This window comes from Xenopus tropicalis, chromosome 2 (genome assembly GCF_000004195.4).
Source record: "Xenopus tropicalis strain Nigerian chromosome 2, UCB_Xtro_10.0, whole genome shotgun sequence".
In the NCBI taxonomy this organism is placed as follows: Eukaryota; Metazoa; Chordata; class Amphibia; order Anura; family Pipidae; genus Xenopus; species Xenopus tropicalis.
Window position 1 is genome coordinate 39,457,135 of NC_030678.2, and position 26,412 is coordinate 39,483,546.

Sequence of the window (26,412 nt, forward strand, 5' to 3'; positions counted from 1 at the left end):
GCCTAAAGAGCTTACAATCTATTAGGGAGAGACATAAAATGGGGAGGTAACAAGTGCATAAGTAAGGGGTGTGTTAATGCCAAGAAAAACTACTGAAATGCTTCCTCTAGAGTCAGAATCAGAGCTTGTCTAATGCAAAATGGTAGAACTTTCCAAAGGCATGGGGCAATCAGGGATAATAGTTTGAAGAGTGACAATAAGCTGAATGTAAGCATTGCAAGATAATGTACAGGGAGATGACATAGAAAAATTGAAATTCTTTGAAGGACAGGATTAAAGATTGATACTTTATGTGCCACTTAGGAGAGAGAGTTAGAAGCAGGTTATATGATGCAGGTAGAGGCAGTAAGGATGGAATGGTGAAGAAATTCTGAGGCACTAAGAGGTATATTTATCATGCTGTGTAAAAAGTGGAGTAAAACATTACGGGTGATGTTGCTCATAGCAGCCAATCAGATGCTTTGATTTAGTTTTTTAACTGTTGAGATCTAATTGCTGATTGGTTGCCCTGGGCAACATCACCAGTAATGCTTTACTCCACTTTTTACACAGAATGATAAATATACCCCTAAATGACATTTCAGTAGAGTATCCTGAAGAGGATAAAGGCCTCTGTTAATATTTTAGCAGTAGAAGAACAGAGAAAGGGACATATTTTTTGCAATATTCCTGAAAATGAAACAGCAAATCTTCATCAGGCACCCAATGTGGGTTGAGAATGTGAGGGGGTGGTCTAACTTCACTTGTTTGTCTTAGTGTGCCCTCTTTAGTTTATTTATACCAGAGTTTCACAGATATTGTTTCATGGTTGCCTGTTTTTGAAAATGGCTGCAGCCAAATAAACCACATTTCTGTAACCTTGAGTCACCATGTGTTGCATGTCCTAGCTCCAGGGTTAAATCATGTCATGCTAGGGATTTATAGCCCAGATTCATTGGGGGACCCAGTTAAATAAGCTTCATCGTAGCCTGTGGTAATATTAGGCATTCCTGGATATTATCCTGTATTAAGTACAATGCAAAAGGGTTACAATGTATTAGTTCTTTAATACAAACCCAGAATGAATGTCATAAATCATATAATTTATAATGACAAATAAACTAATACTTACCCCTTTTATGGAGAAAAACACTGGCATGCCTACGTCCATATCCATTCTCAACATAGCAAGAATAATTTCCCAAGTCTCCATCTTCGACAGAATCAAATATCAATGAGATTGCTACTTCTTCCTCTCCTAGATGCTTCTTAAGCACTCTTGAAAAATGAAAGAAAAAAAAGATGTATTTTTTGTTTATTTGGCAAGTAACTATATGGCTGTCCCTCATAATAACCCAACACAAAGCACAGCACCACAGGGATGCATGTATTTCATGGGTTTATCAGTACACAGCTGGGGCAAATACAAATCAAGCTGAACATAAGATCAGATAACCTAGTTCAATCTTTTATATTTTATATTTGTTCTTAGAGAGTTGGTTGTGAAGGATAACAATGCAATGTACAATAAAATAAAATTCTTGCCAATTTCTATTACTGTTCTATTCTATTCTATTTACCTGAAAATAATAGAAAAAAAGAATAAATAAAATATGTTCTGTGCATAATTACAGTTGATTTTTTTATGGCTGTTTATCAGTTTGACAAATTTTACCAAGTGTTAATGATAGTCTATTCCACTGTCGAAAATAACTATCTGAATCTTTTCTCACTGCATTTGATTTGCAAGGGGAACAAGGCTTCAGATGGGTGACAGTGGTTAATGCAACTGCTGAACAGTGCTCAGAACTAACATCAAATAAAGCAGAATGGTGTTTGACTATTCAGTGTAGTCTACTGATGTAGGGGAGCTTGGTGCCACCTCTTTCCAGGCCTGGGCTGGGCTTCAAAATAGACCCTGGCTAGTGATGGGCAAAATGTTTCGCCAGGCATGGATTCGCGGCGAATTTCTGCGGTTCGCCATTGGCGGATTGAAACGGATGAAAAAATTTGCCACGGAAAAAATTCGCCGCACGTTCCAAAATTGTCGCCGGCGTCAAAAAAGAATGGTCGTGGGCGTCAAAAGAATAGCCGCAGGCGACAAAATAATAGCTGCGGGCGACGAAACAATAGCCACACAACAAAATAATAGCCGCGGGCGACGAAACAATAGCCGCGTGACAAAATAATAGCCGCGGGCGACAATTTATTTTTGTTGCATGACATTTTCGCCGTTTCGCATTTCACCATTGACAGATTTTTTCACAAAACGGGCGACAGAAAATTGTTGTGCAATTTTTTTTGACGAGCGCCATTTTTGGTATTTCTTGAATTCATTTTTCGGCAAAGCAAACCGGAACAGATTTGCTCATCACTAATGCCTGATGAAGCCTTGATATACAGGTAAAACATATTGTAATAGTGTCCTTTTTTAGCCCAGTTGGCAATTGTATACCTAAAAGATTGTTAGAAGCAGGTGAGACCTGTAGGAACTAATACCTCTGAAGGGGTGACTGTGACTGAGTGTTACAGGGGAGTTATACAAGTTATAATCAAGGTCCTAATTGACCTTATACCCTTCAAAAGTTTGCGTGCACACTTACCATCTTTCTTACCAAAGGGGGTCTTTTCTAAATAACAATCTGCACAATTCTCTGTTTGAATTAACTGTTTGTGAACTCTTTAGGGGTTTTTAGATAGAGATGTAGCGAACCTCACAAAAAAAGTTCGCGAACCCGTTCGCGAACTTCCGCCAAAAAGTGCGAACTTTTGCGAACTTTGCGAACCCCATAGACTTCAATGGGAAGGCGAACTTTAAAAACTAGAAAAGCCATTTCTGGCCAGAAAACTGATTTTAAAGTTGTTTAAAGGGTGCCACGACCTGGACAGGGGCATGCAGGAGGGGGATCAAGGGCAAAAATGTCTCTGAAAAATATGTTGTTGACACAGCGTTGCATTTTGTGCTGTAAAGGGCAGAAATCAAACTACATTTCTAAACTTGTGTAATAAACTGCTTTAAAACATCCGGCGTCTACATGCCAATCAAGTCGTGTAAAGGTTACAGCCGGTTCACACGCAAAGACAAAACGCCGCAGTAGTGGATACGGAATATATTATTGCTGGTGGAAAAACATCGTTCAGGTGATTTTATTGCAATGCAATGTCACTACTATGTGTAACGTGTTTGGTGCACTACTATGAATAACAGCAAACAGCACTGGACACGTTAAAGAACAGTAAGTTAAATAAAAAAAAAATAATAATAATAATAATAATAAAAAAAAGTGACTAATAGCACTGGGCTCTATAAATTACAGTAGCAAAGTAAAAAAACACAAATAAAAAAAAATGATGTGAATGTGTGGTTGGTGCTTAGTGCACTACTATGAGCAGCACACCTGTCTCCAACACACACAGACGGAGCTGCAGTACACAATGAAAAGAAGAGTAACAGTAATCAGAAAATAAAAGCAGTCCTTACAAGGACTATTGGGTTACAGCAGATGAGATCAGCAGGACAGCGGCCCACAGCATACTGCAGTAGAAGTAGATCACTACCTAACTGTCCTAAACCTGACAGCTTTCTACTAACTCATCAGGCGATTGTAAAATGGCTCGGATTGTATATAAGGAGTGGTCTGTCCAGGAGGCTGCCTGATTGGCTGCCATGTATCTGCTGGCTCTGGGTGAGAGGTCAAAAATGATCCATTAACCGAACCCAAAATTGCAACTTCGCTAAAGTTCCAACCTGCGAACACCCGATTTCGTGCGAATTAGTTTGGAACTGCTTTCCTATTTTTAGATTGTCATGGATGAATTTTCCTTTTTAAAGAATCAACATGACCTGTTAGGGAACTTTTCAAGTAAATTAATATTTTGAAAAGTAGTTTTTTGTGTCAGTATCAATTTAACTTAAAAAATCAAGAGCAAAGCTTGCACTTTTATAGCACTTCCACTTTCATAGCATTTCCTTTCCTCCTACCTCTGACAGCCCATTTGTATATTTAATAAATAGCTTTGTTTTATCTTTGCCTTCAACCCCTCTTTTTTCATAATCACTCTATGTTCCCAGGCATTCTTCTTTATATCCTAGCCTTCTGCTTGCTCCATGCTGTCCTTTTCAGTTGGCCACTTTCCCATTCCATGCTTTTTCTTCCTCCTATGGTGTTTCTTAATTGACAGGTTTAACTTTAAGGTATCCCTATCCCACTGTCAGCTTTGCATTTTTAACTTACTGGGTTATTAAACACTAAAAGATACAACTCAAAAAATATTTCTAAAAATAAACGACATATAGAAGATGCTGGTCCTTGCATATATGTTTATGTGATTATTAACACATAGGCAACATATATGCTTTTGTAAAATACATTGATAGATATTGTTCTTTATGGAATGCAGCAGTCATTAATTATAAGAAACAGCAGAAAAGAGTATTGTTAAGTGTGACCAGATTCTTCGGTTTGTCTTCACTATCTGCATTATTAATCATTAACAAAAAACTTTTTTAAAATTGCCCTTACATGCATAAGGTATAGCTAAGAGTAATGTACCTTTATGCCATTTGGCACAAGGCTTAAATTGCCAAAAGTGCCCGTCTCTTATATGGTCTTACATCAGTAAGACAGAGGAGCACACCAAGGCAAAAGTAAACTGCATACATAGCCAAACCTTGCATATTTTACAAGAAGCAGTTCGGTCATGTACCTGGTGACCATGATTAGAATGGGGAAACAGTAGTTTATGTAAGAGCTTATACATTTTTGATAAACGTTTCTTCTGCAAGCATTGATAGAGAAGGCACCACATTACTTGCAAGATTCTCAGCTTCTCAGCTCATATTGCCCAAAAGGGCTTTATCTTATGATTTTTTTATGTGAAAAGGTACCAGGTTTCATGCAAGCTTTCCAGTTGATGAAGCTGAAAGAGGCATCAGATATATTCCAATTTTCTTTTTTGTGTGCACAATTTGTAATAAATATAGTAGGGTTTAGGGAACCTACAAACCCTGCCCGGGGTAATGTGGGATCTAAATCCTGGCACAGTCTCTTAATGTGTCCCACACTGCACTCCGGATGGACAAAGCAATTTCTCAGTTTAGTTCCTGGCAATATGTCTCTTTATACATGGTATTCCCCTAATTCAGCCATGAATCTAGTCTTTGGTTGAATTCTACTTTCAAGAAACAAGTCTTACCTAATGTCACTTTCTCTGACTCTTTTTTCATCCAAATCTTCAATGAATTTTTCACCTTTCATCCAGTAAATTACAGGGAGGACATCCCCATTATAGCCAAAGAAGGCTTTGCAGGTCAGGTTAGCAGTACTGCCTGTAGAAGAGAGAAAATACAAAACCCACTACATTATAATCTAAATGAAATAAAATGTAACATTACTCATTTCAGTGTTGTTTCTGCATTTTTTATTATTTCTCTGAAAAGCGGTGTGATTGGATTGTGTCAGAAAAAAAAAAATAGTGAACTAGTAATAAATAGAGATCATTTTAATGTCCATGGCCTATGTAAGAAATATACTCTTTAATTACCCGTTATTATATATAACAACATCAATATCTTCATATAATATACTTATAATTCCAAACCATGTCATAAGTGGAATTTGGTCAGAATTTTATAATTATTCAACTGTCCTGGTTAGACGTCTTTCTTTTAACATGAGATCTAAAGAGGAATAAAGTGAGCCCATTTGCATTTTCTTCCTGAGAAGGAAACTTTGGGGCGATGAAAATGAAAGGCCTTCCCAACAGTGATCACTTTATTTCCAGTGAGAAAGCATTGCAGGGAGAGTTTTCGCCTACAGTAGCTGAGATTTAATCACGGGCGACTAATCTCCTCATGTGCCACTGCCCTAAAAATCAAACCCTATCTGGACAGAAAATCTGGTCAACTGCTAACCCTTAGAAATATTGTTGACATTCTGTCTGATAAATCTAGGACTTTTTGAGTATGCAAGCCCTATCCCCTTCTGTGGGTATTTCCTGTCCATCCCATGCCTTTGGTTTTACACCTACTGTCCAGAGTGGTACAGGTATGGGATCTGTTATCCAGAATGCTGGGGACCTGGCGTCTCCATGCTTTAAGTTTACTAAAAAATAATTTAAACATTAAATAAACCCAATAGGATTGTTTTCCATTCAATAAGATTTAACTATATCTTAGTTTGGATCAAGTACAAGGTACTGTTTTAGTACTACAGAGAAAAAGGAAATCATTTCTAAAAATTAGAATAATTTCTTTGAAATGGAGTCAATGAGAGATGGCCTTCCGTAATTCAGAACCTTATGAATAATGGGTTTCTGGTTATGGATCCTATACCAGTACTTAGAACAAATGGACACATTTGTGTAGCATTTTATTTTCACCCCTTCGAAGCATTGATAAATATGCTCTAACAGCAACAGCAAATAATCTAAACAAATAGCATTTCAGTTTTGATGTGCAAGAATTGTTTTTTATTATTTCAATCAGTGAGCATGTTTTACATCATTTCCCCTTGATTATACTCTATAGCTCGTTTGTCATGTTGGGGCTGAAGTTGTTTTGATTGTGAAGTAAAATTTTTGTAATCAAACAGCTAAAGAAAAAAATCTGTGTAGGCTCGAAAGCTTTGGATACTTTAATTGTATCTATTGAGAACATGTAATTGGCTCATGTGAACCTTTCTTTCATTCAGTATGTACAAACAAAACCTTTCATTCACAGCCGCTGGGCCAGTGCAGCTAGACAACTGTGATATGTGATTATATTCCTTTGTTAAAACCTAATCACGTCCCCCTTGATGCCTATGCGCTTAATTCCTGTTTAGATTTTTTTTTGCAATCAGTTAGATGTATGTATTCAAATTAATAGTTTAATTTTCTGTGTGTGTTTTATTATTTTACAGCAGAACAGTAGATTTACACTCTTTAAACTCTCTCTCTCTCTCTCTCTCTCTATATATATATATATATATATATATATTCTAAAGGAATGATGCCTGCTTATATATACAGTATATCCAAACAAGTCTTAAAAGTAGATGAAAAAAGCCTAGTTAAACCTAGTTATTTGGTCATGTGTTTATTGAAAATAATCATCCAATAACATATCTGTGTATGGTAAAAAACGTCGAGATGTAGCGAACCTCATTAAAAAAAGTTGCGCAAAACAGGCGAACACTCCTGGTTTTTTTCTCCAAAAGACGTGCGAACACAAATTCTTCCAGTGCAGAACACACATTGCTGCTCATGAGCGATGTAGGAACCCACCCCGTTGCACTAGACTTTTGGACGTAGACAATGGGAAGGCGAACTTTAAAACCTAGAAAAGCCATTTCTGGCCAGAAAACTGATTTTAAAGTTGTTTAAAGGGTGCCACGACCTGGACAGTGGCATGCTGGAGGGGGATCAAGGGCAAAAATTTCTCTGAAAAATACGTTGTTGACACAGCGTTGCGTTTTGTGCTGTAAAGGGCAGAAATCACACTACATTTCTAAACTTGTGTAATAAACTGCTTTTACAAGGACTATTGGGTTACAGCAGATGAGATCAGCAGGACAGCTGCCCACAGCAGCTACATACAGAGCAGTAGAAAGTAGATTACTAGTCAGCAAAGCTACCTAAACTGCCCCTCAAACCCCTGCACAGCTCTCTCCCTATGCTAACTCAACAAGCACAGACGGGCAGAATGGCTGCTGGGCTTCGGTTTATATATGGAAGGGAGTGGTCCGGGGGTGGTCCAGGAGGGAGAGCTGCCTGATTGGCTGCCATGTATCTGCTGGCTCTGGGGTGAGAGGTCAAAATTTGGCTCCAGCTAAGGCGAACCCAAAATTGCGAACATCGCGAACTTGCGAAATTGCGAACACCCGATTTTCGTGCGAATTAGTTCGCCGGCGAACAGTTCGCTACATCTCTACTCAGTGTACTCCTGATGATGGAGAACATCAACATTCAACATTCGCTAGAGTAAGACACGCCTTTAGTTGCTTATAACAGTCTTAAATTTCTTCCGTTTGTACACTACCTGTCTGACTGTTGAGTGGTGGAGTACAAACTCTTTAGAGATAGTCTTGTAACCTTTTTTGTAACCTCTTTTTCTAAGGGCTCCTTTGTTTGAGCCATGATACACATCCACAAATGTGCTGAATATGTGATCAGGCTTTGCTGGATCCATGTACTAAAAATAATACAGTGTCTCTCACTCACACCTGATTGTCATCTCATTGAGTGAAAACAACAGACTCTGATTTCACCATTTAATTCTTCAAATGATATTATATTCCTAAGGATTCACTTTTTCCCACATGTAGTTCTGTAATTGGATTGGTTTTTTGTTTCAATAATTAAATGACCAAATATAATAATTTTTGTTTCATTTGTTTAACTAGGTTTTCTTACTTTAAGGACTTATTTGAAAATCAGAAGATGTTTTAGGTCATATAATCTAGAAAATGTTAAAGGGTTCACAAACTTTTGAGAACCACTATACTGTATATATATACACTAAAGGTATAGGAACAGTCTAATTTTTGCTTAGCGCTAAACAATTTTACAATTTTAAACCATTAGGCAAGGGTGTAATAAGGCAACAAAGTTTATACAGACAAAAACAAGAGGGCTTCTGAGCTCACCCATTATTAATATATATATATATATATACAGTAGGACATTAAGACATTCTGTGCATTAAGCTACAAAGAGATGCCCTCCCCTTTATGCAAACGGGGATTGTTTGTCTCTTTATTGCAATATATTCAAGCTGGCCAGTAGAGATGTAGCGAACTGTTCGCCGGCGAACTAATTCGCACGAAAATCGGGTGTTCGCAAGTTCGCAAGTTCGCGAACTTTTAGCGATGTTCGCAATTTTGGGTTCGCCTTAGCTGGAGCCAAATTTTGACCTCTCACCCCAGAGCCAGCAGATACATGGCAGCCAATCAGGCAGCTCTCCCTCCTGGACCACCCCCGGACCACTCCCTTCCATATATAAACCGAAGCCCAGCAGCCATTTTACATTCTGCCTGTGTGTGCTTGTTGAGTTAGCATAGGGAGAGAGCTGTGCAGGGATTTGAGGGACAGTTTACGTAGCTTTGCTGACTAGTAATCTACTTTCTATTGCTCTGTATGTAGCTGCTGGGGACAGTTGTCCTGCTTATCTCATCTGCTGTAACCCAATAGTCCTTGTAAAAGCAGTTTATTACACAAGTTTAGAAATGTAGTGTGATTTCTGCCCTTTACAGCACAAAACGCAACGCTGTGTCAACAACGTATTTTTCAGAGAAATTTTTGCCCTTGATCCCCCTCCTGCGTGCCACTGTCCAGGAAACCTTTAAACAACTTTAAAATCAGTTTTCTGGCCAGAAATGGCTTTTCTAGGTTTTAAAGTTCGCCTTCTCATTGAAGTCTATGGGGTTTGCAAAGTTCGCAAAAGTTTGCACTTTTTGGCAGAAGTTCGCGAGTGGGTTCGCAAACTTTTTTTGTGAGGTTCGCTACATCTCTACTGGCCAGCCTGACCAGTTCTACAACTCACTTTTATCTGATTCATTAAGAATTTTACGGATTCATGATATATTTTTCACAGGGACTAAGTTTTACTCTCAACTGGCTTTCCAAGCTTTTCAAACTTCCAAATGGTTTCCCTTTTTCTTGGTCACTAATTGAATCATCTATCTATCTATCTATATCTATCTATATCTATCATCTATCTATCTATTATGTATCTATCTATCTATCTATCTATCTATCTATCTATCTATCTATCAGCTTTTCAGAGACATATCAATCAAATGGGAATTCTCACTTTCACTCATTGATAAACAGGTCTTTAAAGCAAGCAGAGAGTGGAAGAATTTTACAGTGGTGAGCTCTAATTTCACACTTTGATAAATTTGCCCTTATATGTACTATCTGTCACCTTTCACTATCTTTCTTATTTTTACCTTATATGGAACTGTATTATAAATTTACATGAACACATTGTCAGAGCTCATAGATGCATATTATGCTATAATTCCTATTATGTTTAAGTAAACTGCTGTATAGATGGCACGCAAGCTTTTCTAAGTTACAATGTCCTTTGCAAATTGCTTAGCAAAGCTATAATAACACCAAGTTTATTAATACTTTACTATAAGTGGTCCCATTCCCACTGGGCAATTTAAACTATTAAGCATTTCCATACAGACAGTGTTCTGCATATCAGGTTTTCAAAAGTGAAAGACTAAGCAGTCATACTGTATATACTGTATTGTTCTTATTAACTCAGAGCAGCACGATTGTTAAACGTGTGATCTGATTAGCAGATCAGAGAACAGCTAGACGTTTTCCAAAAATGTAGTTGTCAAGTTCTAAAGTCACAGGAAACTTTTCTTTTATTGAAAATGCCAGTAATAAATTTAATTAAGTTCAATCAGTAAACTTAATTGAAAATAGGAGATAAGATGATTGATGAACACGTTTGCAATTTTAATGCAATAAGATATACTGTAAGGCATGCCACTTGTAATATAATTTATATTTTCCATGATGAGATAGCTTTCCAATAAGCTGAGTTAAGAGAGTTTGACTCTTTAATGAGCCAGCTCAAGCAGTATATGTTATTACCTATATTACTATGTCCCCAGTCAAGCCAACTCGTCTCCCTCCAATACTGCATTTAAGCATGTTTCAGAAATTGCCTTTGATCTCTGTTCGGCTGCAGACAATTAATTCCAGACATAAACAATTATTACTTTTTGTAACTGGAATTTTTAATTATAGATGGAAAGAGTCAAGTTACTGTTAAGAAAATCCTTGTCAAGTAGGTAATAACTGTAAATTACAGAAAGGTCTGTGCATCGCACTTGTGCAGAAACCTCTTGATTGCACACAGCCCACTTAAAGCATTTCTCTTGACCCTAAAAAAAGAAAACCAGCATGAAGATGAATTTAATTTCAGTTAGCTTAATCCACTGCATGTGTAATGCTGGCTAGGTTCTGACAGCTTCTCCATAGGAACTCACATCAGAAAAATAACTTTAAAATGTAACTTATTTCTTCAACTCTGGATCAATATATGGGAAGATCTATGTTTGGGCTCCAGAATTTAACTGTGAGAAAAGACTGTCAAGGTTAGAGTTGTTATCTCTGTAAAAAAGGTAAAAAAGATAATTACAAGAGACAGGATTGCCCTTAACAAGTACATTAGAAAACAATATAGACAAATAGAAGGGGGGAAAACTATCAGAGCACTAGAGGCCACCACTTTTGATTAGAGAAACAGAACTTCTACTTGAAGCAGCGTAGGTGGTTTTTCACGGTGAGGGCAGTGAGGTTGTTGAACGCCCTTCCTAGAGATGTTGTAATAGCAGATTCTGTTAATGCCTATAAGAGGGGCTTGGATAATTTCTTGAACAAGCATAATATCCAAGGCTATTGTGATACTGAAATCTACAATTATTATAGATATTGCTATGTATAGTATATATATGTGAGTGTATAGATAGGTCGGTATGGGTGAGTGTATATATGTGCATTGGGGTTTGCATAGAAGGGTTGAACTTGACAGACTTTGTTCTTTTTATATCCTGTTAACGATGTAACTATTTAGGCAGTGGTTTTGGTATATGCATATACTGAACATCCCAGAAATGAAAGGTTTTAACATTACACCAGTTTTCCTAGAATAAATGCTGGTTTTCAGTTCAAATAGCCACTATTCCAACTTTTAATATTATGGTTTAAACTCAGCATACAGTCCTTCTTTTCAAGCTATATTTGAGTCCATTTATAGACCACTTATGTAGTCTTCCAGATCACAACCTCCAAAACAAAAATTGAACAAAAAGCAGTGAAAAAAGGTGAGTTTGCATAGCTTGTACGTTCTATCTACTTTACAGTTTTGAGGAGTACAACTACGTTTTCTGTGTCCTCTGTTTTGCATGAAGTGTACCCCACCCAGGATCATCACAGACCTCAATATTTAGTTCTGTGGTGTCTGTTAAATAGTTGTCATTTTGGTGACAAAGCCAGTTTGAGAACTTAAAAGAAGAACTAAAGCTAAACAAAGAATTCTGGAAATGCTTCTTTTCTAGCCCAGGACAACTACAGCCTCTTAGTAGTGAAGATCTGTGCCTCAGAATATGCTCCCAGTAGCTCCCCATCTTCTTTTCTGCTAATTCACAGATCTAGTGTCCTGCTGGCACCTGAGCTGAGTCATGATACTAGGATATGACATAACAGCTTTGTAGCATTAATGTCTATGACAGACAAACCATATTGTCTGCAAGATCTTTTCAAACAACCCCCTAGGCTTAGCTTCTTAACAGCTGCCCAGGTCCAAAAGATGACCTAACAAGATCAATGAAGAGGAGCTCCTGTGGTCAACTATAAAGGTATGGATCATTATTATTATAGGGCTACTGAACCTCTTGCTGGTACAGGACATTCAGTATAAACCATGCAGCATCTCTAGCTGAAGGCTTAAGTTTTCTTTTAATTATAGAAATACATGAAATGTTTATCAGGCCCATGAGTGCATTTGGCTTAATTTCCATTTAACAACATCTTTATATGTGTTTCACTGTTTCTCTCCCTTCATTTCAAAGCAGATCAGGTACTGAGAGCGAGTTCAATTTTCTTTTCTGACAAACATGACAGCCCCTTTATGTTATATTTTGTAGCCATCATCTCCAGCTGTGATTTTATCTGGCTAATATTGCTTACTTTCAAGCCACTAGAGGACATTGTTTGACTTCAGACATACTCAGCAAACAAACTGCTTGCTGGGAGTGTCAATTTCTAATGGATTTGCTAGTTGCAATTAGCAAATATTGGATGTTTTGTGCTTGAATCAAATGTCATTTTGTATGGGCATTCCAAATTACATCTGCATCATTAGTCATACATGTTAGGATACATTGTAATTGCGAGAGTGCCATTTTTTATTTCACTTCCTTAGTGCCAGGGGTCTTTTGTTTTCGTTTGTCACATAGTAATATTCTCTTCAGTATTCTCAGCCGAGGAGACAATAATTCCCACTTGTGGGAGGAAATGGGCTGTAATTACCTTAACACTGTAATTGGGGAAGTTTACTTCTATATTGTCCACGTTATAATGAAAACTATTGAACAGAACTGTTTAAAAAGTGCTCTGAATTATTTTATAATTGCATTGTGTTAAGCATCTTGGGTGCAGTTTGCCATACATTTAACTGTATTGTTCTAAGAAGAAATGTAAATATATACAGTAAAACAAACAAGCAAGATGCTAAGCCAATGGCAAAACGATTCTGTGAAACAGGGTAGTTCATAGTGCTAACTGTCATTAGAACTGGCTAAAGCATGTAGGGTATAGCCGTGTTTTAGAGTAAATCACAAAACAGAAACATTTTATGAAGTAATCAATGTTAGTTCTATGTCAGCATAATTATGATTTCAGGAAGAGCATCAATATGTCTGCCAGTGTATATTGTAAGAGAGACAAAGTTTCCTCTTGCCTAGTAAGCCAAAAGAAAAACATTGCCTACATTTTACTAGTCAATACAGGTATGGGACCTGCAATCCAGGATGCTTTAGGACCTGGGGTTTTCCGGATAAGGGATCTTTCTGTATTTTGGATCTCCATACCTTGAGTCTACCAAAAAATGATTTCAACATTAATTAAACCCGATTGTTTTGCCTACAGTAAGGATTATTTATAGGATAATTAATCTTAGTTGGGATCAAGTACAAGGTACTGTTTTGTTACTTCTGAAAAAAAAGAAATTATTTTTAAAAATTTGAATCATTTGATTAAAATGGGCTCTATGGGATGTGGCCTTCCAGTAATTTGGAGCTTTCTGGATAAGAGGTTTCCAGATAACGAATCTCATACATGTACTATTGAAAAACACAGCATAATATTTGGCTCCAAATAACTTTTTCTTTTTACCCCCATTGCAGAGCAATACTGTAACTTAGATTACCTGAGTAGTTTCAGAATCCCCTTGTGCCCATAAAAGTAGTTGCATTTCATGAGAGTGACTGGGTGGTTGCATTGTCACTCAATACAGTGCAGGTATAGACAATGCAGGTAGGTTTGTGAATATTGCCAGTGTGCAGCTCTGTTATAAATTCAGTTAATCGTTTGTACTTATAAGTGGTTACATTTGTAAATGAGCACTTTGGGCTAATAGTCCAAGTAGTAGCCCTAAAACAAGTATAGTTTCTGTCAATCATTACATCCTTGGGGAATGGTTTAGCCATTACAGTCATTTACAGATTTAAAGGATGTAAAATAAAGCTACATATTGCTAGACCTGACAACTTTTGGTACCCCTACATAAGTGGAACTAAAGACAAGGTTTTGTTTGCATAAGAGACAGTGAAGGATCGGGTAGAAAGGTAATACAGTATCCAGGATGCAGCCTGATTACAGACACCAATCAAATACAGAATTTGCATCAAGGGAATGCTAGACCGTATTAAATGCAGCCGATAGGAGGATTGATACTTTGGAGTGACCTTTGGCAACATGAAGATCATTTGTAAATCTGTACAGTGCAGTCTCAGTAGAGTGTGTTGGTGGAAACCCAATTGCAGTGGGTCCATCAGATTATGGGTGTTAAGAAAGTTAGTAATATGGAAGAAGCACAACACATTCTAGGATTTTAAAGGCAATCGGAAGAAGTGAGACAAAATGGTAATTAGAGAGACAGCTGGGCCTTTTTAAGAATAGGCTTGACACAGGCCTGTTTGAACAGAGAGGGGAAAATTCTAGAAGCCAGAGATGATGTGAGAAAGAGCTGGACTAATCTCAGCAGCACAGTGTTTAAGCAGAGACGAAGACAAGAGAGCAAGTTGTGAGTGGAGATGACAAAGAAGCCAGGAGACTTTAGAGGCTGTTACAGGATGGAAAGAATTAAGACATGCAGCAGGGGGCTCAGGAGCTGGTAAGTGTTAGCAGAGGTGGGAAGAAATCAGCAAAGTCCAGGGGAGAGTGCATGAGGTTGAGTGATTCTGTTGAGGGATGCAGAAGGATATTGAATGTAGAAAACAGGGTTGGATTTGTTATTTCTTGGTTATGGTAGTACTCCTGTTTGGCCTTTGACAAGGCAGAGTTGAGGCACAACAATAGGAATTTATAATAGATAAGAATAGATAGAAGTCTGCATGTGTACGGGATTTCCTCCACATACAGTACGTTCTACACAATTTGCACAGGAATGTAAGAATCTGGTTTGTGAATTCAGCCAAGGGTGTGGGTTTTGAGCCTGAGTACAATTCCATCCAAGATATTAATTTGTCCTACTAATGAGAAAGGGACATGGACACAGGTGGAGTAGTAAGGTGGGAAGGAATAACACACTGATTAAATGGAAGCCATTATGGATGGTAGGGGTGAGTTTCTTTAAACTGTAAAGGCCACATAAATGTCAGTGAATGGGGGAATGTTCATTTGTGGATTACTGTTAGTACTAATAAGTAAAGAAAACGTGTTTCCTTTAAAAATGCTTCAACTGATTTTTTAAGTTGGTTGAAAATACAAGAAATAAAATATAATCTATCTGAAACTTTATCACGGTATGGAACTGTTTTCCTAAGTATCATCAGTGTTACAGCACATGCCCTTTCATATAAATTTTCTTTAATCCACAACTCCTGCAGCACAGATCTCATTTTTTGCCAGATGGAGAAGAAGCTGTTTTTCTAAAGGTCAGGTGGCAGGTGCAACATGTCTGGGAAGTAACAGTAATTCTAAACCAAAAGCTTTGATATCAAATATGAAACATTAAGTTCTTAGAACTACAGTATTGGTGGCTAAAAATGTGAAAACACGGACTATGCGCGAGAATTCTAATTTATAGGTATCTGTCAGCACAGACTGTAAAATTATCATTATATAATAATGACCCAGAGAATTTATTTGCTTTAGGTATAGTGCTTATTATGCTACTGTATGTGCTATTATGTACAGTGCTTATTATGCTACTGTATGTGCTATAATGTACAGTGCTTATTATGCTACTGTATGTGCTATTATGTACAGTGCTTATTATGCTACTGTATGTGCTATAATGTACAGTGCTTATTATGCTACTGTATGTGCTATTATGTACAGTGCTTATTATGCTACTGTATGTGCTATAATGTACAGTGCTTATTATGCTACTGTATGGGCTATTATGTACAGTGCTTATTATGCTACTGTATGTGCTATTATGTACAGTGCTTATTATGCTACTGTATGTGCTATTATGTACAGTGCTTATTATGCTACTGTATGTGCTATTATGTACAGTGCTTATTATGCTACTGTATGCGCTGTGTGCCAGGCTTCTAGAGGTACCTACATGTTATGATTATAAAGTAAACTGTAAGTGAAATGTCTTCTACATGGGCTTAACCACTGTATTATATGTTTCTAGAAAAAAAACAGCAATTTAACTGTGCAAAGATGTACCATTCTGATTTTTACTAAAAGCATCAATTAATAGTGCTCCTCCAGCAGAATCTTGTATTGAAATCCACTTTTTATAAGAGCAAACAGATTTTTTTTAAATGTAATTTTAAAATTTGACATGGGGCTAGACATATTCTCAGTTTCCCAGGTTCCCCTCAATAATGTGACTTTACTGCTGCGTTGCAAGTTGGAGTGATTCCAGGTAAAGGTTTTTTTGTACCGTGTTAGTCAGTTTAAAAAGAGTTGAACTTTGGTAATAAAGCATAGCAAAAGTGACGTAAAGGTGATATCTTTATTGGCTAACTAGGGTAATAATCACAGGAAGCTTTTAGGGTGAAGACACACATGGCGATTTTTAGCTGCAACTTTTTAAAAAGTTGCGGTGACTAATCTGCACCATGCATATGATTAGTCACAGTGATTTATATAGTAACCTATGGCGGGAAAATTGCCACATGTGTCTTTGCCCTTAGAACATTCTTCAAGGCTGATAACAAAGAAGCTATGGCTATGACATATACTTTGCATTTTGTATACAAAACGAAAAACACATAAGAATAATCTGGATTGCATGTAGAGATGGACATAGGGGAAGGTCTATTATGCAAAGGGACCAAGGCACGAATTGGAACTAAGGTGTGAAATAGATTACAAATTACTGTAGTAGTTTGTTGTCTCCGCAGCTTTGTTTTTTTTTTTTTATTTGTACAATAGTTAGTACAAGTCTAGGTGGTACCACACTTTTTGTTCCTTTTGTTTTTTTAAACTTTAGACTAATTGGCCCAAAGCAAATGATGTGTGATTAGTCGTGGCGATGTGCATAGCTTAATCTATCGTGATAAAATGCCCCATGTGTCTTTGCTCTTTAAGTTATCCAGGATGTGGCTGGGGCTACTAAAATGTTTACCAAATGGTGTGTCCAGAGCCAACCCCCCTTACACCACTTCTGTTATGCTTCATATTAAAAGTTCTACCATATAAGTTGCATTGACTTATCTCTTGCCCTTCCTATCCTTTAACAATATGCCCCAGGACATGAATCAAACCATTGCCCTAAAACCCATTTTGATAATGATCACCGGTAATGGCTATAAACTGCGGTCTTTAGCTTTTAAATAAACACTTGCCCTGGCTATTTACCAAGTACTTGGTCAGCGGTATGTCTGTCTAACTGAAGGATAAGAACACTGTGTGCCGCTATGTGAGAGTCTTTTTATGGGCTATTGATTAACCCAGATTCCACTGACTTTTATATGTGAACTGCTTTTAATAGGCTTCATCCAACAAACAATGGTATTAGAGAAGATCATTTAATTATGTTGAAAAAATAAAGTGCTGAAGTCAGTATGAGTACATGTATTTTAATGTGCACTAATAAAATACCTGTGTATTTAATCGGTATAAAGCACATCTTAATACAGGGAAAACAAGATTATTATAAAGCACTCACAATTAGTGATGAGCATTTTTTCTACCAGGTATGGATTCATGGTGAAATTCTGCATTTCCCCCTCAGCAAATAGCAAAATATGTTGGAAACATTTGGGGGCATATTTATTAACATCAGAGACAAACATTATATGTGATGTAGCCCATAGCAACCAATCAACAATTAGATTTAAACAGTCACCGACAATAAAAGCAAAGATCTGATTGGTTGCTATGGGCAACATGGACATGGTCCTACATTCAATTGTATCTGATTCGTTAAGAATTCTACTGCTTCAGTATACATTTAAAAAAGGGACTTTTACCTGAAACTTACTTGCTTTCAAGGTTAAAACCCCCAAATAGCTGCTCTTTTATTAGCTCCACTGGGGCTACCAGACTGTAGCTGGAAAGGGTGGGAGATTAATTCATTCTTAATAAATCAGATAAATTGAGTGTAGGACTGGCCCGATTGTGAACGAACGTATATTGCAAGATATGGACAAACAATCCCTGTTTTTTTATTAAGGGGAGGGCATTATGTCCAATATATATTGATAATGGGTGCAGAGGACCCCTTGTTGCTGTTTGTATGAATCTTGTGCACCTCATTGCACCCCTGCCAAATGGTTAAAAATTTAGAGTTGAGTCCAACTTTCCCTTGTTTGCAATCTAGGTCACATACATGCCATTTATATCTCATATGTGGCTGTCTGGTAGTTCCGATAAATGATCTTAAATACCTAGACATTGTATCAGATCTACTGGAACCAATAGAGGTTATATTGTATTGATTTTATATATTCAAAAAGTGTATATATTATCAGAGGCGCTCATTCCCTCATACAGGTATGGGATCCTTTGTCCAGAAATCCATTATCTAGAAAGCTCCAAATTATGGGAAGGCGATCCCATTGACTCTATTTTAAGCAAATAATTCAGATGTTTTCTCTCTGTAACAAGAAAACAGTACCTTGTACTTGATCCCAACTAAGATAAAATTAATCCTTATTAGAGGCAAAACAGTCTTGGGTTTATTTAATGTTTAAATTATTTTTTTTAGCAGTCTTAGGGCTCTGGCACATGGGGAGATTAGTAGCCCGCGACAAAACTCCCTGTTCGCGGGCGACTAATCTCCCCGAGTTGCCATCACCTGCCATCCCACTAACGAAAATGTAAGTCGCCGGTGGGATGGCACCGGGCGAGGATTTTTCGCCGATTTCCCGAAATCGCACCGCCGCGTGTGCCATCCCACCGGCGACTTACATTTTCGTTAGTGGGATGGCAGGTGATGGCAACTCGGGGAGATTAGTCGCCCGCGAACAGGGAGTTTTGTTGCAGGCGACTAATCTCCCCGTTTGCCAGAGCCCTTAAGGTATGGAGATCCAAATCATGCAAAGATTCCTTATCTGGAAAACCCCAGGTCTCAGGCATTCTGAATAACAGGTCCCATACCTGTATTAGTAATTTCCTGTCTTATGTGTGAAAGTACAACTACTTATGGATATAAAAGTTGCCACTTTATATAATATGTTCTTGCTATTCCTACTTATTATATAATTTAAGTGCATTTCATATCCTAACTATATATTTTTAGTGTACATTTTCTGCTTGTTATGAAAATCCGCTGAACAATGCCTAATTTAGAATCACTTGAAACACTGTGCTCTATTAAAAATCTAAACCACTCATTTTGGAGTAGGCACAAACCATATTTGGAGCTAAAATATTTTGAAAAGACATAGGTGAATTAACCTTCTGCATCATTATTATGACATTCAGGACTGTGTTTAGTGAGTTGACGAATAGCAGATTGATGTCCCAAACAAATGAACTGCTTGGAGAAGTAAAATGTAGTTCTGTTCTATGAATTTTGTTAGAATTCAGTGCTGACCACTTAACTGTAACACCCTACTGATTAGGAAAAGGTCCATAAAAGACCAAACACTGAGTATAACTGAATGCAATGATCTTCTAAAGGCCCTTTAAACCTATGTAAAAATCATGTTCAGTGTTTATAGGGATCCCTAGTGAAACACAAACTGATTTGTGAATAGGAAAAGCTCATTAGTTTTTTTTACAAGCTAGTAAAAATAAACAAGGGTTGTTAAAAACAAAAAAAACCCTGCTAATGTTATAACTAGCTACAATGTGTAGTGTATATATCTCTAATACAGGTATGGGATTTGTTATCTGGAAACCTGTTATCCTGAAAGCTCTCAATTAAGGGAAGGCCATCTCCCATAGATAATCATTTTAAACAATGATTTCCTTTTTCTATATAATAATAAAACAGTACTTTATACTTAATCCCAACTAATATACTGTATACTTAATCCTTAAAGGAGAAGGAAAAGCATTTTGACATTTTATTGCCAATTGATTAGCCACAATAGTGCAATCTAGAACGTATATTTATTTTGCAGAAAACTTAAGCATACCTAAGTAAACAGCCCTAGAAGCTTTCTCTTATTGTTTAAGATAGCAGCTGCCATTGTAGCTTTGTCTCAGTAGCTTCCCTGCTGCAACTCTATTTGCTGGTAGCTCAGATTACATAGAGTTGGGGGGGGGCAAATTCTGATGGGAAGAGAAGAACGAAAGGGAGGGGGAGGGAAGAGCAAACTGAGCAGACTCGTGCCCAGCTCTGAAGGATTTTTCTGAGAGCAGGAAGTCTGACACAGAACATGTTTACACAAGAAAAGACAAGAAATCCTGTGTTTCTTTTGATATAGATTTCAGAGCAGCATTACTGTGAGTGCTTATGGCTGTATTCGCATAGACCTTTCTGATAAAGCTTACTTACCTTTCCTTCTCCTTTAATGGAGGCTAAACAATCCAATTAGTTTTATATAATGTTTAAATATTTTTTTTGTAGAAACAGTAGGGTGATCCAAGTTGCATAAAGATCCCTTATCTGGAAAACCCCAGGTCCCAAGCATTCTGTATAACAGGTCCCATACCTGTACCAACCTGTGCACCACCTTTTTTACACCAAATTTACAGCAACTGTCAGGTTTTGTTGACTTGTTCTGGTAGGGGAATTTCAATGTAGAATCATTTTTAATGCAGAGCAGAATAAATGGTGATTACCACTTTGAGACAACTTTGAGAGTCATTGTGATTCATAGAAATGCTCAAGAGCAATTGTAATTTGTGCATGGATGCAATAACGCTGGAATTATAGGAAAATACAACAAAACTGAAATCTGTAGCCTCTAAACTATGGGAAAAACATTGCATTATGTGTGATCCCCTTATATATTTATAGTTTTTAAAACCCAGCTTTACAAATTTCACAAATTTTTTGTCAGTCTCGCAAATTTTTCAGCAAAGCAAAACGGGACAGATTCACTCATCGCTATTTACTTCTCAGTGGCATAAACATTACATCTGCCTGGCGCACTGCACCTGTAATGCTGCCTCAGGATATTCATTAAGTCATTGTCCTTGAAGCGACCGTGACCTTTGTTTTCATAAACAGATGATCCATCTAAAACAACTGTAATGCCAGCAATCTAACATGGAAGGCCACAGGCTTTACAGAAAATTGTGCTTCATGCAGTTATCGGATTATTGGTAGAAGAGAAGATACAGATATTTAAGACTGGCATGATTGTCACATGATTTCCATTTCCACCTGATCACTAACTTCCCTATGTCCCTATGTCGGTCCATTAAATCTACTGAATCTTTATATATACCATATCCAAGTTTTCCTTTTTTATTTTGACAGTTTACTTCATATAAACACGGCCCCACTTGCTCAGGCAATAACATGTCTGCTCTGAGGTTGGCAGCTGTCACAAATGTAAAATTATATTAGTAAATCCACTGCAACGGGATCATTGAGTCGTGTTTTAAAAAGGTTACAATAGGAAAAGACTGCTTGGAAATTAAATACATTGTACTTAATGGATTGTCTAATTACATTTATTCATTAGTAAATACTGTGGTTACTATATTTGTAAATAATTAATTAAAATAGATTCCAATAACCATGACTACAGCACAAGGGGAGGCATATTTATCAAATTCAAATTTGGGAATTTGGGAAACTCAAATGGGAGCTTATTTATTGAAAAACTTAAATGTTAAATACTTGAAAAAAAAAACAAAACTTGAACATGGCAAAATCTCCTACATCATCAATTTCAATAGGGCACTTACCTAGACACAGTGAGCAAAGCACATTTTCAAATGCAACCACCATGTTATATTGCCAAGTTATATGGGTGCAATGTGGGCTTTGACCTGGATGCAGTTGTACTGCGTCTGACACAACTACAATGCATCTGCATCCAATTCGTCAAAATTGCACTGTCAGCCATTATTTCCTTTTGTGAATGATGTCTCTACCCAATTCTTTAGCTGCCGCCTGGTCAGGAGGTGACAGTATATCCAGGGTTTGCACAGCGCAGAGTGTCAATAGTCACAGCAGCACTTAGATTGAAACAGAAGGGAGGACTGATCTGTGCTGAGCACAAGTATATGGAAGAGTGTGCAGTGCGCATTTGGACACAAGTACAAAATACCTTTAATTGCAGGAAAAACAGTTTGCCCACTGCATCTGCAGATACAAATAAGCCAGAATGAGTCTACCAACTTCCAACTACCAACCAAACTCAAAAAACAACTCACATCTACAGTGAACTTGATTTTTGCACTTAATAGATCCCAAAAGTCTAAGTTTATGAAACTCTAATTCAGTGATCCCCAACCAGTGGCTCGGGGGCAACATGTTGCACACCACCCCCTTTGATGTTGCTCCCAGTGCCCTCAAAGTAGGTGCCCATTACATTTCTGGATTGGAGACAAGTTTTGGAAAAACAGAGACACAGTTTAACTCCAACCAGAGCCTCCTGCATCCCAGCAGTCCACAAGGGGCTACTAAATAGCCAGTCACAGTGCTTTTTCATGCTTGTGTGACCCACCAACAGTTTTTACATCCGAGTGTGGCTCAACAACATTTTTTACATCTGAGTGTGGCTCATGAGTAAAAAAAGGTTTGAAATCCCTGCTCTGATTCGAGTCATAAGGTCCTCATATATGGGCCGATAGTAGCTGCCGATATCGGCAGCTAATTGGGCCTGCCCGACCGATATCTGGCCGATATCTGGCTCGGGCCAAACGATCGAATTACCCTGGATTCTCCCAATATCGCCCACCCGTAGGTGGGGGATATCGGGAGAAGTTCCGCTCGCTTGGCGACATCGCCAAATGAGCAGATCTTATGGTGTATGGGGACCTTTAGCCTTGAGCTAGAATTGGAAGTTCACTGAAATTTCAAGAAAATATGGCAGAAAACAGCAGCTGAAGTTTCCATTACTGATAGTAACCTGGTATCTTCTCACTTGCTAGGCTTCCAACCTCTAAATTATCTATTGTGCTTCCCAATAATTCCTTTTACCATTGTGCAAAAGTATAAACATTATGTCACCAGTCTGATTTACCTTGAACAGCACTTTACTGCTTGGGAATAACAATACACGGTACAGGTACATCTGAATGCTACAGAACAGAGAGACTGCCATTCACATTCATAAAGATCTATGACATTACAGAAGCCAGAACAAATGAATATACGTAAATCTGGCTTTTCATTTCTTCCAATTAGTTGAAATGTGTTGGATCGCAGCTGTTATATCATCTTTGTAACAATCTTTCATAATTCAATTGTGGGACTTTTGTACACCCTTGATTGTAGAAAACTTTTTATACTCCTCTTTAATAACAAGGTAATTTTTTTTTAATGTATTGATCATTTTTGTAATTGCCAGGGGCATAGTTCTGCATAAATCTTTTTCAGACAAAGATGTAGTTCACCTGATCAAGAGCACACCAGGCACTACGGGGATTCTTGTTAAGCCTATGTGAAACAGAATATCGTTTTCAGAGTACAGCATAGTACCAGAACCAGTAAATCAATGCCATTGAATGACCTGCTCCTATGCAAGTAATCAAATATCTTTGGTGTACAATAAATGTTTGTTTCAATTTAGTATTATTATTATAAGGTAGAAAAAGAGTAGAAATAGAGTGGTTTTTGCTACTTCACAGCAGGGGCACATTTTTAGATGATAAAACCCTGGTGGAATACTACAGGTACTACATTATCCAGAAAGCTTTCGATACATGAAAACAATGCCCACTAACTTCAATGCGTGTCACACATTTTTGAGGTTCGCTCACTGCTATTATAGATCCAGGTACCCTAATGTATTTTGCATGGAATATTCACTGCAAAGTAAGCTGCCACAGAAAAGGTGCAATGAAAAAATGCCCAATGACTTTAATGCAATTCACTTATTCCTCTCAATTGCTGCTGTATATCTGAATTAATTCAAGAACAGCACTAGATAAAAAGATAAAAGGATGCCCCCAATAGAGGTTTTTCTTACGGAAGTTCCTTTGTGCTCTTTAATTGCTATTTTGGTTTGATCCGTTCTTGACTTCTTGCCTTGATTCTGACTACGCCGATCAGTGCCTGCCCTGATCTTTTAATTTACCAAATGTATCCCAAACTTTTTGAAAAAACTCAAAAAGAAAAATCATTTTTATTTGAAAATCCATATTAAAAGCATACAAACCCAAAATGCACCACCTTCATGTGTCTGAGAACTGCCTATGACTAAGTACCGTTGGGGTACGAAACACGCAAGGAGGCGCATTTTGGGGTTTGTATGCTTTCAATATGGATTTTCAAATAAAAATGATTTTTCTTTTTGAATATTTTCTTTTTGATTTTTTGTTAAGTATGGGATACATTTGGTAAATGATTTACCCCCTTTTATCAGGGGGTTACTTTGGCCCTGTTTGACTGGCCATTTGGGATACTTTTTTTTGATAAAAACTAAATTGATGCCCTGATCTTCTGCCTGGATATGACTATGAGCTTCTTAACCCTTTCAATACCGCAAATTGGACTTTCTGAACTCAAGCTTCCTCCTTGGTCCTGACTACAATCCTGGCAGGAGCCGAGCAGGCACTGACACCGTATTTCAATGTTAATCTGAAAAGCAGAAAACCTTTTCATTTGTCTGGTTTCTGAAATATTTCAGTTACTGAATACAATAACAGTTTTAATCAAGGTTAACAAAAGCCGCCTTTCCAATGAAAGTAAACAACATACTAAGCTTTAAACCAATGTGAACCATGCAGTGCGTGTTCTTTAACAGCATGTGAATGACAACAACTCTAAAGACCTGTTTCAAAAAGAGACATCTGTACCTTCAATTATTTTATGCAAAGCAATTCTAGTCATAACTCAAAGCAGATGGCTAAGTCAGAAGCTCTAATATGAAATACCTTACACTTCTTAGGGCTTCAACTCCCAATAAAATTGTGTTTGTGAGCATCTTATTCATTGTGTGTTGGAATTGAATCCAAACATCAAACTTATATGTAAAAAAAAAAACTTGCTTTGTACAGATATAGGATCTGTTATCTGGAAACTTGTTATCCAAAAAGCTCCAAATTAAGAAAAGGCAGAAAGACTCAATGGGGCGCCTCCACATACTACATTCAAACCCGCAAAATTGTAAGCTAACATTGACCACTAAGAACGTAAGCCCTTAACTTCTGTCACTGGCCATCACTATACAGCAAGACAAAACATTTCCACCATTTCCAACATTCCCTGGTGCACGTCATCTGTAACTCTTGTCCAACAGCTACTGTGTTTGGAGAGCACTACAGGCCATTTAAAGAGACTCACTGTACATTCATCTGTCCCTGATCTTAACTTTATCATCTGAAAGCCCATTTCCTTGATGTTCAGCAGTCAATAAAGCTATAGCTCTCTCTGGCTCATCTCTTGAAGGTTCTTGCTTTTATAAAGATAAAGTAAGATGGGGAAGCGTGCATTTAGCCTGTAATACATTAGAGATGTAGCTTCAGACAAAGCAAACTTGATAAACAGTGTTGTGAGTTCTGTGTTCTATATAAGGCTACCCATTCTCTAACATATTGCCTTCATAATGACCAGGGTACTCTGATATGGCCACCTATATCCCTCTACATTTTTTGTGACAGCTTTATATTTATCATAGGACATACATAATATGGCAATCACATTCTCTAATTTGGTTGTCCAAGTGGATAGTTTTAAGTCAGATTGATACACTGGAGGATAATGTCCAAAAGGGGATTAAATATAAAGGACATGCTGAAATATCTTGATGGTGCTCTTAAATAGACAGGCACATAGATAGATGATAGATAGATAGATAGATAGATAGATAGATGATAGATAGATCTTTTAACCAATTAATAGATAGATAGTAGATACATACATAGATGATAGATGATACCTATACCTACAAGCATGTTTGAGAAAGGAACACGTTTTACATATACATACACTGTAAATATGACAATTACACCAAAGCTACATTGTCATTTGGTCATCTGAGCAGGGAAGTAATTGCCTCATTAAAATACAATAATGTTTGTTTTCTTTCTAATCATAGATTCTAACAGATTTCCTACAATCCTGAGAGATATGTTTTGGTTATACACAGAAGGTTTACACTGCTCTAGAGAGACAAAGAGTGTTGGTAATGCATTTGTTTGTGCAAGATCCTTGTCCAGCTC

At 37.4% G+C, this 26,412-nt stretch overlaps 1 protein-coding gene across 1 annotated transcript in view; it reads right to left on the reverse strand.

Annotated features, from left to right (window-relative positions):
- il1rapl1 (interleukin 1 receptor accessory protein like 1) overlaps positions 1-26,412 on the reverse strand; it is a 728,031-nt gene that overhangs the window by 26,618 nt on the left and 675,001 nt on the right. The window contains exons 7-8 of the mRNA XM_031896701.1: positions 5,176-5,308; positions 1,112-1,257 (exon numbers count right to left, since the gene is read on the reverse strand). Of these exons, the coding sequence (XP_031752561.1) occupies positions 1,112-1,257; positions 5,176-5,308 (279 nt within the window). The remainder of the gene's footprint in view (positions 1-1,111; positions 1,258-5,175; positions 5,309-26,412) is intronic.